Source organism: Pongo pygmaeus, chromosome 4 (assembly GCF_028885625.2).
Source record: "Pongo pygmaeus isolate AG05252 chromosome 4, NHGRI_mPonPyg2-v2.0_pri, whole genome shotgun sequence".
Taxonomy (NCBI): Eukaryota; Metazoa; Chordata; class Mammalia; order Primates; family Hominidae; genus Pongo; species Pongo pygmaeus.
In genome coordinates, this window is record NC_072377.2 from 63,756,673 (window position 1) to 63,770,486 (window position 13,814).

Genomic DNA, 13,814 nt, shown 5'->3' on the forward strand with positions numbered 1-13,814 from the left:
TAAATTAAGCTTAAAAGATGATAAATTTATCATATATTATAATACTAAATTTAAATGTCATAAGCCTTCAGCTTAAATTTCTAAGGCCATATCAGTTACTTAAATTTCAGTTTTTAATTGGGATTATAGTACTAATACATTACTGTATGTGAAGTATTAACACACAGTTTCAATGTTAGGGTTAAATGTAGAGATTCTTTCTGTAACAACAATTATTAATTCAATCATTCAGATTATCTTAAATACTTAACTAAGTCTTCTTGAGATTAAATGGTACTTCACTACTAAAGAAGCTATTATGCTATCTAAATTAAACTTTTTGTTTGTAACCTAGGCTGGCTGAGATTTTGTATACACAACCACAGCTGTAGACCGGGATATTTACTGCGGTGCCATCTGAGATGTTAAAAGAATATACCAAGCCCTATTGATTATTCAGAATATAGGAGTGATGTCCTCCTTCTCAGAGCACATATAGTTCACATCCCCAGGTTTAAATTATTATTATTGCTATGTTGGAGCTGGTTTTAAAAGTTTCGTGAGGAGTGATTGTTAAAATTTCAGGAATTGTGCAAGCCAGTTGTTAACACAGGCATTATGTAATTATAGAAACTTACAATTAAATAAATTATGTTAAAAACAAACAAAGGCAATAAATACTCTAAGCTCATCACTAATTGTTTCCCTACATTTTATTATTATTTATTTCTTGAGGTTATTTATGTCTGTTACACCCGTATGCTGGAAATACTTCATAATGATGTACTGCTGTGCATCTCTTTCCAACTCCGCATTCAGTGATATCACTCTGGTAGTGAGAAGTCCATCATGGCAAAAGAAATTATACCACAGAAATTGGCAAATGCAACAAATCAAGGTTCTGGGCACCTCTGAAAAAGCTGGCTGCTAAACATTTATTAGTATATCAGTAGTTATGTTATTATCTAATTCTCTGTCTGCACTCCCCTCCAGAATACCCTATCACATGTTTGGATTTTGCATTTCTTTCTCTCTTGAAATATTTAAAGATCTTCCATGTAGGTCCAAAGTTCTTCAAAATTCATATAGTTCTGTACTTATCATATTTTTTCTATTTAGTAGGATCACATAAATCACATAATAAATTTATATCTCATTGAAACTCTTTTGACATGTCTATATGATCATAAGTTTAAAGGTCATCCTGCTGCCACTGATTTCAAAGGGGTATAAAAGAAAGACAATTTTAGTGATTTCATTGAAGCCTGTTGCCTTATTTATTGTCTATTTGTTTATAGAAACAGGGTCTTGCTCTATCACTCAGATTGTAGTGCAGTGGTGTGATCATGGCTCACTGCAGCCTTAACCTCCTGGGCTCAAACAATCCTCCCGCCTCAGACTCTCACGTAGCTGGGACTATAGGCATGGACCACTATGTCCAGCTAATTTTTAAATTTTATGTAGAGATGGGATCTCACTGTGTTGCCCAAGCTGGTCTTGAACTCCTGGCCTCAAGTGATCCTCCTGCCTCCCAAAGTGCTGAGATTACAAGCATGAGCCACAGCCCCTGGCCTAGGCCTGTTGCCTGATTTCTTACAGTACTAATTTTTTTATAGGCTTGGAACAGAGAATGTGTTCCAACTTGCATGGTTGGGCTAAAATATCTAATCATTTAGTATTTCATAGCAGAGATAGATCAGGAATTTGTTAATTTAACTCAACTTAGAAGTGAAGTTTTTGTACTGCAATCATTAAAATCAATTTTGTTTTACATATAAACATATTATCAGGCTAATCCCAGAGCAAAATCTGTTTATTCTATTCAATTGAATTCCAGACATTGATGAACGATGATATTATTTTCTAACACTGCATATGGAAATTTACCTTTTTAATTTGAGTTCACTAATATAATTAAATTGTGGCAATTCAAACAAAGAGATGCCTTCCATTAGTAAAGTTAATAAGACATAACGAAGGGCTAGAACAAAGCGTGAATCTAAACATATATAGACCAGAGTCTCTCCCAAGTCAGGAGAAACAAAGTGGAATCTACAGGTTTCTTTTCATAGAACAGTTTGTTACAAGGTTTAGAAATATACTGATTCTCTTATGCATTGAATAGTCATAAAATACCAACATTGGTTTTTCTGTGTACCTTATGAAGATGCAGCTATGCATTTGTAGTCACACCTATTTTCAGTAGATTAAAATCTCTACAAGGTAAAAATGGTCTGAAGATGTTACAAATCACAGAGGCCTAAAGCAGGAATGACTCTATTCTTCATGCCTACCCACGCAATTTTGTTCCTTCTCCAACCTTCTACTGCCTGTCATCCTGCTGCCTAGCTAACTATAGCTCTTAGCAATTATGTCACTTTGGTATTTAAGAGAAGGAGAAGGTAGAAATGGTAGAAAATTCATGGAAGAGAAACACTAAGAAAGAAAGGTAGGCCGTTAATATGCTGGTTAAGGCTCAGACTCATTCTCTGCCCTTCTTCTGCTTTATTTTGCAATATTACAATGACCCTAACAACTATATTTCCAAGGCTATTTTTTTCGACTGCCTTTCAGCTCATTTGGTCAATGGGAGATTGGAAGGCAAAAGGAAGAAAGAATTCAAAATATTTTGTCCGCCTTTTTTCTCACCCAAAAAGGCACAGGGGTCATCTGAAGCAGTGATGACATTTGTCCCATGATCTCAAAATCCTGGTAAGCAGTGACCATCATGATTCCAGTTTCTGCCAGAAGACTCAGTTCTGGGCTCTGGTAACATGACTTTTTCTCTGGGTCTCTCTAGCCATTGGGAGAGTAGTGCCTTCCTGCTGCTGTGAATCTCTGGGTTGCCTCACCACCGAGTTCTTCCATCATCTGTATAACCAACAATCTCCATTAGATTCCTTCTCTCTGAAAGTCCCAAAATGATCCCAACTGGATCACGACTTACACAGAACTGAAGACTCAATCACAACTTACACAGAACTGAAAGTGGGAGAAACAAGAATGAGTCAGTTATTTTTTTTTCTAGATAATTAGGGTTCCTGCCATTACAGATGTGGAAAGAGGCAGAAAAAAAACAGAACAAGAACAGGAACAAATACTTATTGAGTACCTTTGTTGTGCAAGTGTTTTATTATCATTTTATCTTCACAGATGAAAAAACAGAAGCTTAGAGAGATTAGGTATTTACTGACGATCGCATTATTAACATGTGGTTGAACAGAAATTTGGACTCAAGACTTGACTCCAAAGCTTTTCCACTGGAGTATGCTTTCCCTAGCTGACATGAGATTACATTCAGAAATAGTTCTTGAAGAGTCGATGGCACTAAGAGATAAAAGTCATAAATGTTAAATAACCTAAGATCAAGGTCACTGTCATGGCCACACCAAGTTTAGTTGAGGGTATCTGTTATTTTATTTTTTAAGAAACAGGGTCTCCCTCTGTCACCCAGACTAGAATGCAGTGGCATGGTCATAGCTTATTGCAACCTCAACGTCTGGGCTCAAGTGACACTCCTGCCTCAGCCTCCCCCATAGCCGAGACGTGTAACAAAACTACTAAATCTTTAGAATTTGTGAGGGCTAATGGAGAAACGTTCCTGGGGATCAAAGGTGTTCATTAAAGAAATCTATTATTTTACAGTTGTTTTTTGTGGAATTCAGGGTACCCTTATTTGGAAGGGTAATTTATTTGGGAATTTTGTATTCTCCTCCCATGGCAAAGATTTATCAACACTGTTATGTTTTGTGGAGATGTCCTCTGTACTCCTCCCCCAGGAATGCAGTTGGGAAGAAGGAGTGACAGAAACCCATCCTTACGTGTTCTCATCCACTCCCATGATGTTTTCCAAAACTTAGTTACTTCCAAATGTTGCTTTCTCTTGAGATGTAGACCTGCATATCCACTGTTTTCTGGACCTATGTGGGCATCCTCATACAAATCTGATTCGATATGTCTAAAACTTGCTATATTTTTCCATCAAGCTCTTCCTTCTATATTCCTAATTTACTACAGTTAATGGCCCAAGAATGCAACCCGTCCTCCACTGACTGCCTCAGCCAATCCTTCTGCACCTCATCTACTTTCTTAGGCACCACATTCAACCAGGCTCCAGATCCTGTTAAAATCAACTTTCTAAGTTCCTCCCAAATCAATCTTCATTTACTCATTCGATAGTTGACTGTCCAGTACCAGATCTGGTGCTCAGTACTGGGAACATTGAAATGAATGTTCCCAGGTGGGCCAAATGAGGTACTGCCTAACTCTTCCTTTGCTCCTTTTCATTAAGTCTCAGGTCCCTTCTCACCTGAGTCACAGCATTAATTTCTTTACTGTTTGGGCCATTTCCATCTTGTTCCCCACCCCTGTCTCCTATGCTCCCAGAATAAATTTTAGGAATCTGAAGTACTATGTCACTTTCCTCCTTGAAATTTCTCAGCAGTTTGGCATAGCCTTCAAAATGCAGCCTAAAAGCCATGGGTTGCACCATTCATGTCTTCCAGCCTTTTCCTATAATACTTCAGACTTGCACACCCACTTCTGTGAACTCTTTCATCCCCCGGGCTTCAGTACATGCTATTCCCACTGCTTATAACACTCTTCCCTATCGCATATTTCTATTTAACCCCCACTCATCTTTCAAACACAGTAAAAACAAATTTCTTTTCTGGAATCTATTCACTGAGCCCAGCCCATGCCTGGGGCTTCTTCCTCATGATTCCTGCTGAGTTCCCACAACATCCAGTACATACCTTTATCATAAAATCACACCACTTATCACACTAATAGGTAAATGCACTGTCTCCTCCACTCCATTGTGACTTCCTTGAGGGCAGGGGGGCCTCGGGTTCACTCTGTGTCTCCAATGCCAGGCCCTGGATGTGGCACACAGCAGATGCTCAGTACATATAAGAATGGGTAAGTGTGTATTTTGAAATCATGAGGTAATATACAATCTTCCACTGTGAAACTCAAAAGGAAGGAACATTTTCTGTTTGGAAACTATTGTTTCTTCTCTGCTTATAAAAATACAACTGAATTTGTATACATGGCCAGAGAACTCCAGCCAGCAGGAGTTAATCTAGGACTTGTGAAATACTCATAACATATTCCCTGGATTTGGCTTTTATTAATACAATATACCAAGTGGAGTTTTAACAATTTTAGAAAAATGTAAAAGTGCAACTAGCATCGCTATACTATGCTGTACAGGACCACAATGTAAACACAGCCTTAACGAACCAAAGCGCTTCTTTTCATAGGACGGTATTTTCCTTATAGTGGGATTACAATTGAACAAAAAATATTTACGTCTTATGCAGATGCCTGTAAGTTCAGAGTAACAGGATGAGCAGCTTTCCTTTACTACACCTGTCAAAGAGTAGATCCCACTGAAAAAGAAAACCTGAGATTTACCTCTTAATAGATTAAAAGATGGACCCCAAACCATAACTTGGTTCCCATACCACTCCTCAACTACCATGCACCAGAAGGAAAATAAAATGACTTATTCACAAAGTATTTCTCACTACTGGAATTATGTGCTAGTACTGCCAGCGGCACTGGAAGTGTTTAGGCAGGTTTATGCTGAGTAATATGTTTAGGTGGTTCATGCATTCTAATTCAGAGTTTTGCCCATATTAAGATAAACTTCCTGTACCTATTGACACTTAATAACAGAGATCTGTTTAATCTGGCTTCACCTCCAAGCTAAACAAGTTTTGAAGAAATACTACAGAGAGAAATTGGGTTTGGATTTTGTAGCAGGCTGATATTTTGGTTGTAACAAGAATGGTGTTCTTAAGCTAGATCTACCCTGAAAGTTTATGATTGTACTTCAGGTATTAGACTTCCTAGAAACTGTGGTTAGAAAAAATTAAAGATCTAACTTTCTAGTATGCTTCTATACTCAGTGGCTTCTTGGCACTGCTTGGCATGACCTTATGAAAAAATGTCACGATGCGGTGAAGAGTTCTACTAAAGACAGGAGACCATTATTTCTGCTTTTTCATACTCTTTATTGCCAACGGTTTAAAATGGTCAACATAAAAAAAAAAGACATTTTGATAATAAATACTGCTCTTTGGGCTGTAATAAATAAAAAGTTTATTAACAAGGAATGCACTTTTCCAGCCACAAGTATCTTCAAAAATTAATGAAAAAAAAATGATATATGGCCATAGTTCACAGTTACGCAGCCAAAAGCTGCTCCAATTACAGCCTTTAAACAACATGGGAGCTTCCTCCCTTCTCCCTCCCCTTCAGGAAGTATATTCACAGTTCCAAAGTCCTCTGGCTGAAATGCTCTCAACAGAGAGAATTTAAGAATCAATGCACCTTTCTGCAAAATTGTCTGAAAAACCTTTTAAAACAGGTATCTCAAGGAAAACTGCATTCTGGTTCACTCTTGGATTGTCCAAAGTCAAGAACTGTATGCCTTAGCCTGTTCTGGCTCCATCCAGTCCAGCAGGCCACAGGGGAATTGTTTTCGTACCACCACATGTCCATCTTCTTCAACATGCTCTAGATCATTCTGTTGGCTTCCCTGTAGATCTCACAGTGGAAAAGAGGAGTCCCATAGGGTCCATTCGAAAAGTCTTTCAGTTACATCTTTGTAAGAGCATGTTCAGGGCATATTCCATTCGATTTTTTAATTCTAATGAACAGCCAGACATCAGCAGAGTTGTCAGCCTGAAAGTTGTAGATATCCTATCCTCATTGATGTAGGTGAGAAGGTATTCTTCATTTTGGCTACAGATGATTATTTTTGTATGATCATGGTAGAAATTCACCTTAAAAAATAAACATAGACATTAGACCTCTCAAAATATTCGAGAATTAGAAAAGTTCAGTCAATCACTAAACTGTCTAGGTACAAATCTTTCTGTTTAGGACCTAAACATGCACTTTCCTGAAGAGTTCATTTACCTGAAAGGTGCCATCATTAAAGAGCATCATTAGGGCCTTATCAGATTTTAGCCACTGAAGGAGATAGAGCCGAGGTCTTCGAATATCAGTAACACTAGGCAAATCTCCACCCTGGAAGAGATTAGGAGAGTGAGTTAGTGCCTACAAAGATTTTGTAGCATGCACTCTATTATTATTCTAAGAAGATCCTCTCAAACTTAAGCAAGCATCAGAATGGCTTTGGAAATCCCTGCCTCCACCTCCCGGAGATTCTGATTCAGTACACCAAGGGTAGGTCAGGAGAATCTGTTTCTAACAAGCTTCAAAGTGATGCAGATGCTACTGCTTTGTGGACTACACTTCAAATGTCACCACTCTAAAGCCACAGTACTTACATCCATGAGGTTCTCCTCCATGTAATGAGAAAAGTATTTCAGCACCGTCACTTGACTAATAAATTGCTCAGGAGCATCTGTTGCTGGGAAAACTGAGCATTGGCCAAGCTCTGCGTAATAGTGAACTGTTCTATAAAAACAGGAACGAAAGGGAGAGAAGAGGAAAAAAAAATAGAAGCAGTTAATCATTGTTTTTAGATTTCTTTAGTGCAAGACTGGAGAACTGACAGGATTTCATTAATTGATACACTTACTTTTTGTCTGGAAGGAGGCTCATGTGAGCACCATTGTTGAAAAGGACACCGACGGTGTGGTCTGAGAGCTGGTACCCGAAGCCATATTTGTTAGAGTAATCAACCCATTTGGTGACCCACTGAAATGATGTGCTCAGCTGCTCTTTGGGAATGCAATCAGCTTCCGGCATGTTTTCCAGACATCCCCGAAGAACCCTTGCCACTGTGTCTGCAACACTTCCCATAGTACTGTCTTCAAGGCCTGAAGAGTCAGAGAGAAATGTTTCAAGTTATACAATATTTTAGCAATAAAACCTCAGGCTTTGGTAGATGCTAAGTTTCGCTCCATTAATTCGAAAGACATAGAACTCAAGATTATTTTCCAATTCCTGTAATCTTACTACTTCTGTGTTAAATTAAGCTACAAAGTAAATTGACTTAAATTATTATGTATTTAGCACTGGCACTTTGAGTTTCATTATTTAAAATACGATTGACAACCACTTACATTCACTGCTGCTGCTGCAGCTGCCAAGAGTCCCTCTGACTATCATCCGAATAGCATCCCCAATCTGCTGCTTGTTTTCTACTGCGGGTGTTCCAGACCTGGCAACTGTGGTGGTAGGTGGCTGGAGCTCCTTAGAAGAGAGATTTATGCAATGAGTCAAGCATCTAAATTCATTTAAGGGTGAGAATTCCAGATTAAGATGAGAGTGAGGCAATTTCTGGGAAAGCTCATCAAAAAGCAATGGACAAAAGCCAGATAAAAGATAACGCAGTAACTCACTTGCATGCATTGTAAAACTAAAAGACTTCCTTTTAGTTTTAACTTCCCTTTCAAAGGGTTTGAAGAAAAACTTTAAGTAAATATGACATATTTGAACCATGATAATCATAGTCCAAGTGCTAATTAATAAAGAGTGGAAATAATGTAAAGCATGAGCATCTACTTTACTCTTTCCCAACACACCTCATCTGTCCTGTGTTTGCTGGGTTGCTGAGTTATTGAAGTCTTTTTCAAATCATGCCTAAGCTTGTAGATGTCTTCATCTTCTTTAGACACTCTATCTGTATATCAAGAAACAGAATTACAAACATTAGTCTATCTTAACAAGGTAGGAACAGGCTTAGCCATATTTTCTCCTTCTTGCATTATTGACCAACTTATGAGCATCCTGGGCAAAAATAGCATTTTACCTTTGCCATTAGCTGCAGCTACCCCCAAAAGCCCTCTTTAATGTTTGCAAAATAAAAAGCTATCAATCACAATTCAAGGTATGGATTTATTATGCTATAAATACCAACATTTAAGAATATGCAAATATGGCCAAGTTATGCTAATATAAAATTCTCTTTTAACTAATTTACCAAATTCAAATATAATATTGGGTATGAAAAAGGAAAAGAAGTCTTGTTAACTTACTATGTGTGTCAATATATCTTGCTTTGTCTTTTTTGCCACCAAAAAGAGCAGCAGCTGCTTTCTTAAAGAAATTCTTTGCTGGGCTTGATAAGTGGAAATCTGGAACTGTATGACAACAGCTAGAAGACAGTCTGTCTGGAGTGAAGCCCTGTGGAATATTAGAAAAGGCCTTCAGTAACCTGTCAGGTAACTGGGATCAATACCAGGTAATTAAAAAAAAAAGACAGTGCACCAACCTGCAAAAAAAAGTCATGTCGAATGATGTCATCCAAACTGGGACGATCCTCTGGGTTTTTGGACAACATACTAGCAATTAAGTGCTTGGCAGGAGCCAGCAATGAGGACGGCATTGTATACCTTGCTTCCCTTATGCACCTATAGGTTTCTTTGAGATTTGTAGTTTCAAATGGGGGCCTCCCTAGTAACATTGTATACCTGTGTGCAAAGAAACACATCTTTAGCAATGGTCATAAAGCAACTCTTTTCAAGTGTTAAAATCTAAATCCGAATTTGCTTTTTAATTATTCTGCTGCATTTACTTACATTACACAGCCCAGGGCCCAAATGTCTGATTCACAGCCATGTCCTTGTTTGTTGAGGACTTCAGGAGAGAGATAATTTGGGGTACCACATATCGTTCTGGAAAGACAAAATATTGAGATCGTGTTAGGAACTATTCCACTATTTAAACTTGGTTCTCTTGACGTGACTTGATGGGAGACAAAATCTTAAACAAAGTCTTAAAATCTATACTGAATTTCTATTTGGAAACATTTGACTTTTGGCATCTGAAAATTCAACTGAGATCTGACCAAGTGAGTTTCGGTAATTTTTAAAAATGCACACACATTGTTTTAGCCCACATGCAAAGTGTTGTTAACCAACTAAAGCCAGGGACATCGTGGCATTTTATACATTTCAAGCCAAGAAAAGACTTCATTGACTGCTTTCATAATCAATTTAGAGGCACAGGGTGCTCTGTCTAGTCCATAGTGGGCATTTAGTAAGTATTTCTTTAAATTAACATTGCTATGATTTATAGATTTTATCACCAGACCTCTGAAACATTAAATGCAAAATAATGAAGGCACATTTGGTCTCCACAAAAGTCTACTAGGATGCATCTTTCTGACTCTTACCTCCTTCTGTGTTCCAAGGGTTCTAGCCTGGCTGCCAGACCGAAGTCCCCAACTTTTAGTTCCATGGCTTCATTAATAAAAAAGTTCCCTAGATGATAAACAAAACAAAATGTGAATCCCTTTGAAAATGCGTTCTAACCAAGTACACACACATCCACTTTGGAGCCAGGCAGCCAACTGTTATACGAAAGTCGCCCATTCAAAAGCAAGATTGCAGACACCAGATCCCAATTAAGAACATTAATATGTAAAAAAAAAAGAGAGAGAAAAAAAAGAACTCTCTCTAACACAAAACTCAGCTTTTGGCGTCAATGACTTACCTAGTTTGAGATCTCTATGCAAGATTTCTTGTTCATGAAGGTACTTCAGTCCAGACACAATCTGCCTGAGGTAGTATCGAACTTCTGGCTCTGTCAACACCTTTCTTGCTTTCAAAATATGAGCCATTGACTAGGAAGAGGAGAAGGAAAAAAGAGAATCTGTCAAAACAGTTACCAAAATCACTGGTTTCCCTTTGCAGGACGAGCAATGAAAGTTAACTTTGCAGTGTAAGTACTGCCACAGCTAAAATCCCAGATAAAATACTCTTTGAATACCATGTTAATTCGGGGTCAGCAAATGTTCTCAAATAGGAGTTGACACTTACCCTTCTGCTGCAGTATTCCAAGAGAATGTAAATGTTTTCTTTGTCCTCAAAGTAGTGATAAAACTGCACTACATGCTTATGATGAAGAATTCTGTGAAGCTCTATTTCTTTGTCAATCTAAATGAAAAAGCAAGGTAAGGCTTATTAGCTTCCAGTCACCTCGGAAAAGCCAGTGATTACACATGCAGAAGACATTTTCCTAACAGGGAAGGGCCATCCTTGCACACAAAGAAAATACTTTACTCAAGAGTCATACACACCTTTTCCCTTTGATGAGGTTTAGCTACTCTGCTGTGAGGAATAATTTTTGCGGCGTAGACTTTGTTATTTGTCAAATCTGTCATCTCGTAACATTTTGCAAAGCCACCCTGAAAGGAAACAAAGCCGAGACGGAATTGAGGATGGCACAAAAATGGACGGCAGATATTTTAAATAAATAAATAAATGGGAAGAAAGAAAAGCAAAAAAAAAAAATTGAGGAATGGAGGAGGGTGGACAGAGGGAGGCATTCGACTTCGTTAAAGCTCCCTCATGAAGAGAAACGCATTGCTGGAAACAGCAAGTTCAAACAGTTTCTCTTCTTCCTTTATAAAGGGGAGCTTTATGGAGGGAGTTGGAACGGGGAGACATGAAAAATAACGTCTGATGAGACTTGTCAGGAAAATTCCCTGGGAGCTGATAGAGGGAGAGAGGTCTGATGTAGAAAGCCCTCGCTTCCAGACTCAAGATGCATTTCTCTGGGCTGCGGGAGGCACCCAGTTCTGAGGCTAAGAATGCAAAGCCGATCCCCAGCGCTGCCGGCGCACAAAAGCCAGAGGGCAGGTGAGAAGCCCACGTCGCGCTGGGATCGGACCTCCGAAAAACCCGGAAGCGGCGGGCGAGGGACCCCGCGGGCTTGCCCGGCTTGGGGTCGCCCGGACAGACCTCCCGCCCGCCCGGCAGCCCGGCGCCCTCCGCTTGTCACCTTTCCCAGCACTTTGCCCCGGCAGTAGCGCTTCCCCGTCGTGGGGTCGACGATAATCCGCGAGATCTCCGGCCCCGAGTGCGAATGGTGGTGATGGTGGTGCGCGGCCGCCGGGGGCACTTGCGCCTGGGACTGAGGTGGCTGCGATTCCTCGGGGGGCTGCGGCGGCCGCTTCTTCTTCGAGTCTGCTCCGCAACCCTTGCCCAGCGCCTGCTCGCACATTTTGGTGCTGGCGGCTGGCTGGTAGGTGATAGTCCGCAAAAGCTCCATGGTCGCCTTGCCGTCCCGCACTGCCCGCTGCCACCCCCTAGGCGCGGTCACACGTCCGAGCCGGCCGTGGCCCTCGCACCCTTGCCTCTGGCGCCGACGAGCACCGAACACCCCGGTCCACTTGTGCGAGTGAGAACGCTCAGCGAAGTCTTATATATGGGGCGGCGGGAAGGGGGCGGAGACTCGATACGCGACATCACGTCACGGCTGATGCCCCGCCTCACGGCCGGCCGAGCGCGCGTGGCCGGGAAGCAAGTCTTGACCCGCCACCCTGGTCTGGCTTCCGAGCGGAGCCACGCGCCTCGAACGCCGGCCGCCGAGAGCTCTTGCGGCCGCGGGAAAGCCTTCGGAGCCGTCCGTGGGCCCCGCCGTCCCGTTCTTCGAAGGCGCTGAGCCTCAGCGTAGGAAACAGAATCGCGAGGGCCGACGCCTGGCCCCACCCCCGCCCCAGCCGCGGGGTGGCAGGGCAGTGCCGTGACCCGATCGAGTCGGGCGCGGGTGTAGACGCAGTCCCTCCCCCGCACAGCCCTTCCCGGCCGCCCGGGGCCTCCTGTGTCAAGGTATCAGGGTGCCCGGAGCCCGCCGCACAGGCAGGCGAGGCCTCCTCCGGCCGTATGACAGGGCTCGTCTGTAGCTGCCCCGCAGTGCCTGCCCGCGCTGTGACGAGCTCGCTGGTGTCTAGCTGGGGCAGTGCCGAGAGGCCGTGCGGGTGAAAGGCCGGGATTGGTGGAGCCTTGCATTCGAGCCCATCGCCGCATCGCGCTAGGGCAGACACGGGCCCGCAGCCGGGATCCCGGGCCGATTGGCCAACCGTGCCAGGATCCCACTCGAGGCCCGTCTGGCCCCCGCCCATCCCCCTAGAGCGAGCCTCTATCTGAGGTCAGCCCCTGAACCTTGGAGAGCGAGGTCGACGTCCCGGCAAGGCGTCCTCCGCCGGTAGCCCGAAGATTGGAAAGCAAGGGCGCCATCTTGTGAAATGTTCCGGAATGCCGTTAGGTCTCGAAGTGGGCAGCGATTGACAAATGTGGGCCTTTGACAGTTACTGGTACTAAAAATCGATGCCGATTGTGAGTTTGCAATCAGAGTCATCTATGACTTCTTCCGAATGCATCTGTTGAGATGGCTCATGAGCTGCCCTGGTTCCTGGAAAGTCAATCTGAGACTTTCTCGGGTAGGGAGATTCGTAGGATGAAGAGAGGAGCGTAGGCCAGTGAGTGCAAACACAGCTTAGTTTCCTATTTCCAGATTTTACTGTGCAGTTTGACTAACCTAGAAACACGTTTTTTTGTTTGTTTTTCTTGCTCTAATTACGATAGAGTAACATTTATTGAGGGCTGTGCAGTATTTTTAAATGCCTTGTTTAATCCTACAACAATTCTGAGAGAAATATTGTAAGGAAGGAAAAATAATTTTCCACCTTTCAGTTTTGGCCTGGGTCACCGTAACTAGACAGATTAACAAGAAAACAAAGAAGCTTATTAACATATACGTCTCATATATACATGGGAGATAACCAGGAAAATGAGAGATGGTTTAAAATCGGGCTTAAATACTATCTTCAGCTAAACCAAAAGAAAAGAGTGTGGGGCAGGCAAGTTAAGGAACCATGACCAGGAAATGTACGGTAAACAGGAGTGGGGCTTCTTATTTCTTCATTGATAAGTTTTTCATGATTTAGAGTCATTCTTCCTGGTACAGAGGAGACACTCTTACAAATGGAGTTTTGTGGGTTTTTTTTTTTTTTTTTTTTTTTTTTAGCGAATGTACGTTTCCCTTACAAAAGGGTAATATGCCATTTTTAGAGCATCTCCTGGGTCTGCTGGTTCTCAAAATAATTATCTCAAAATAATCCTTAT

At 41.6% G+C, this 13,814-nt stretch overlaps 1 protein-coding gene across 1 annotated transcript; it reads right to left on the reverse strand.

The window, feature by feature from the left end:
• Nucleotides 1–5,978: 5,978 nt before the first annotated feature.
• Nucleotides 5,979–13,465, reverse strand: PLK2 (polo like kinase 2). The gene is made up of 14 exons (XM_054488761.2): nucleotides 11,689–13,465; nucleotides 10,985–11,092; nucleotides 10,725–10,841; nucleotides 10,399–10,528; nucleotides 10,079–10,166; nucleotides 9,483–9,578; nucleotides 9,176–9,374; nucleotides 8,940–9,087; nucleotides 8,487–8,584; nucleotides 8,025–8,154; nucleotides 7,538–7,778; nucleotides 7,284–7,413; nucleotides 6,910–7,020; nucleotides 5,979–6,773 (listed from the first exon to the last, which is right to left on the reverse strand). The coding sequence occupies exons 1-14, from the start codon at nucleotides 11,956–11,958 to the stop codon at nucleotides 6,582–6,584; spliced, it is 2,058 nt and encodes a 685-aa protein (XP_054344736.1). The 5' UTR covers nucleotides 11,959–13,465; the 3' UTR covers nucleotides 5,979–6,581.
• Nucleotides 13,466–13,814: the final 349 nt, after the last annotated feature.

Coding starts and splice junctions, on each gene's coding strand:
- PLK2 (XM_054488761.2), bottom strand. CDS start 11,958: ATGGAGCTTTTGCGGACTATCACCTACCAGCCAGCCGCCAGCACCAAA. Junction 11,093..11,688: donor GGGGCAAAGTGCTGGGAAAG/GTGACAAGCGGA, acceptor GTTTCCTTTCAG/GGTGGCTTTGCAAAATGTTA. Junction 10,842..10,984: donor AACCTCATCAAAGGGAAAAG/GTGTGTATGACT, acceptor TTTTTCATTTAG/ATTGACAAAGAAATAGAGCT.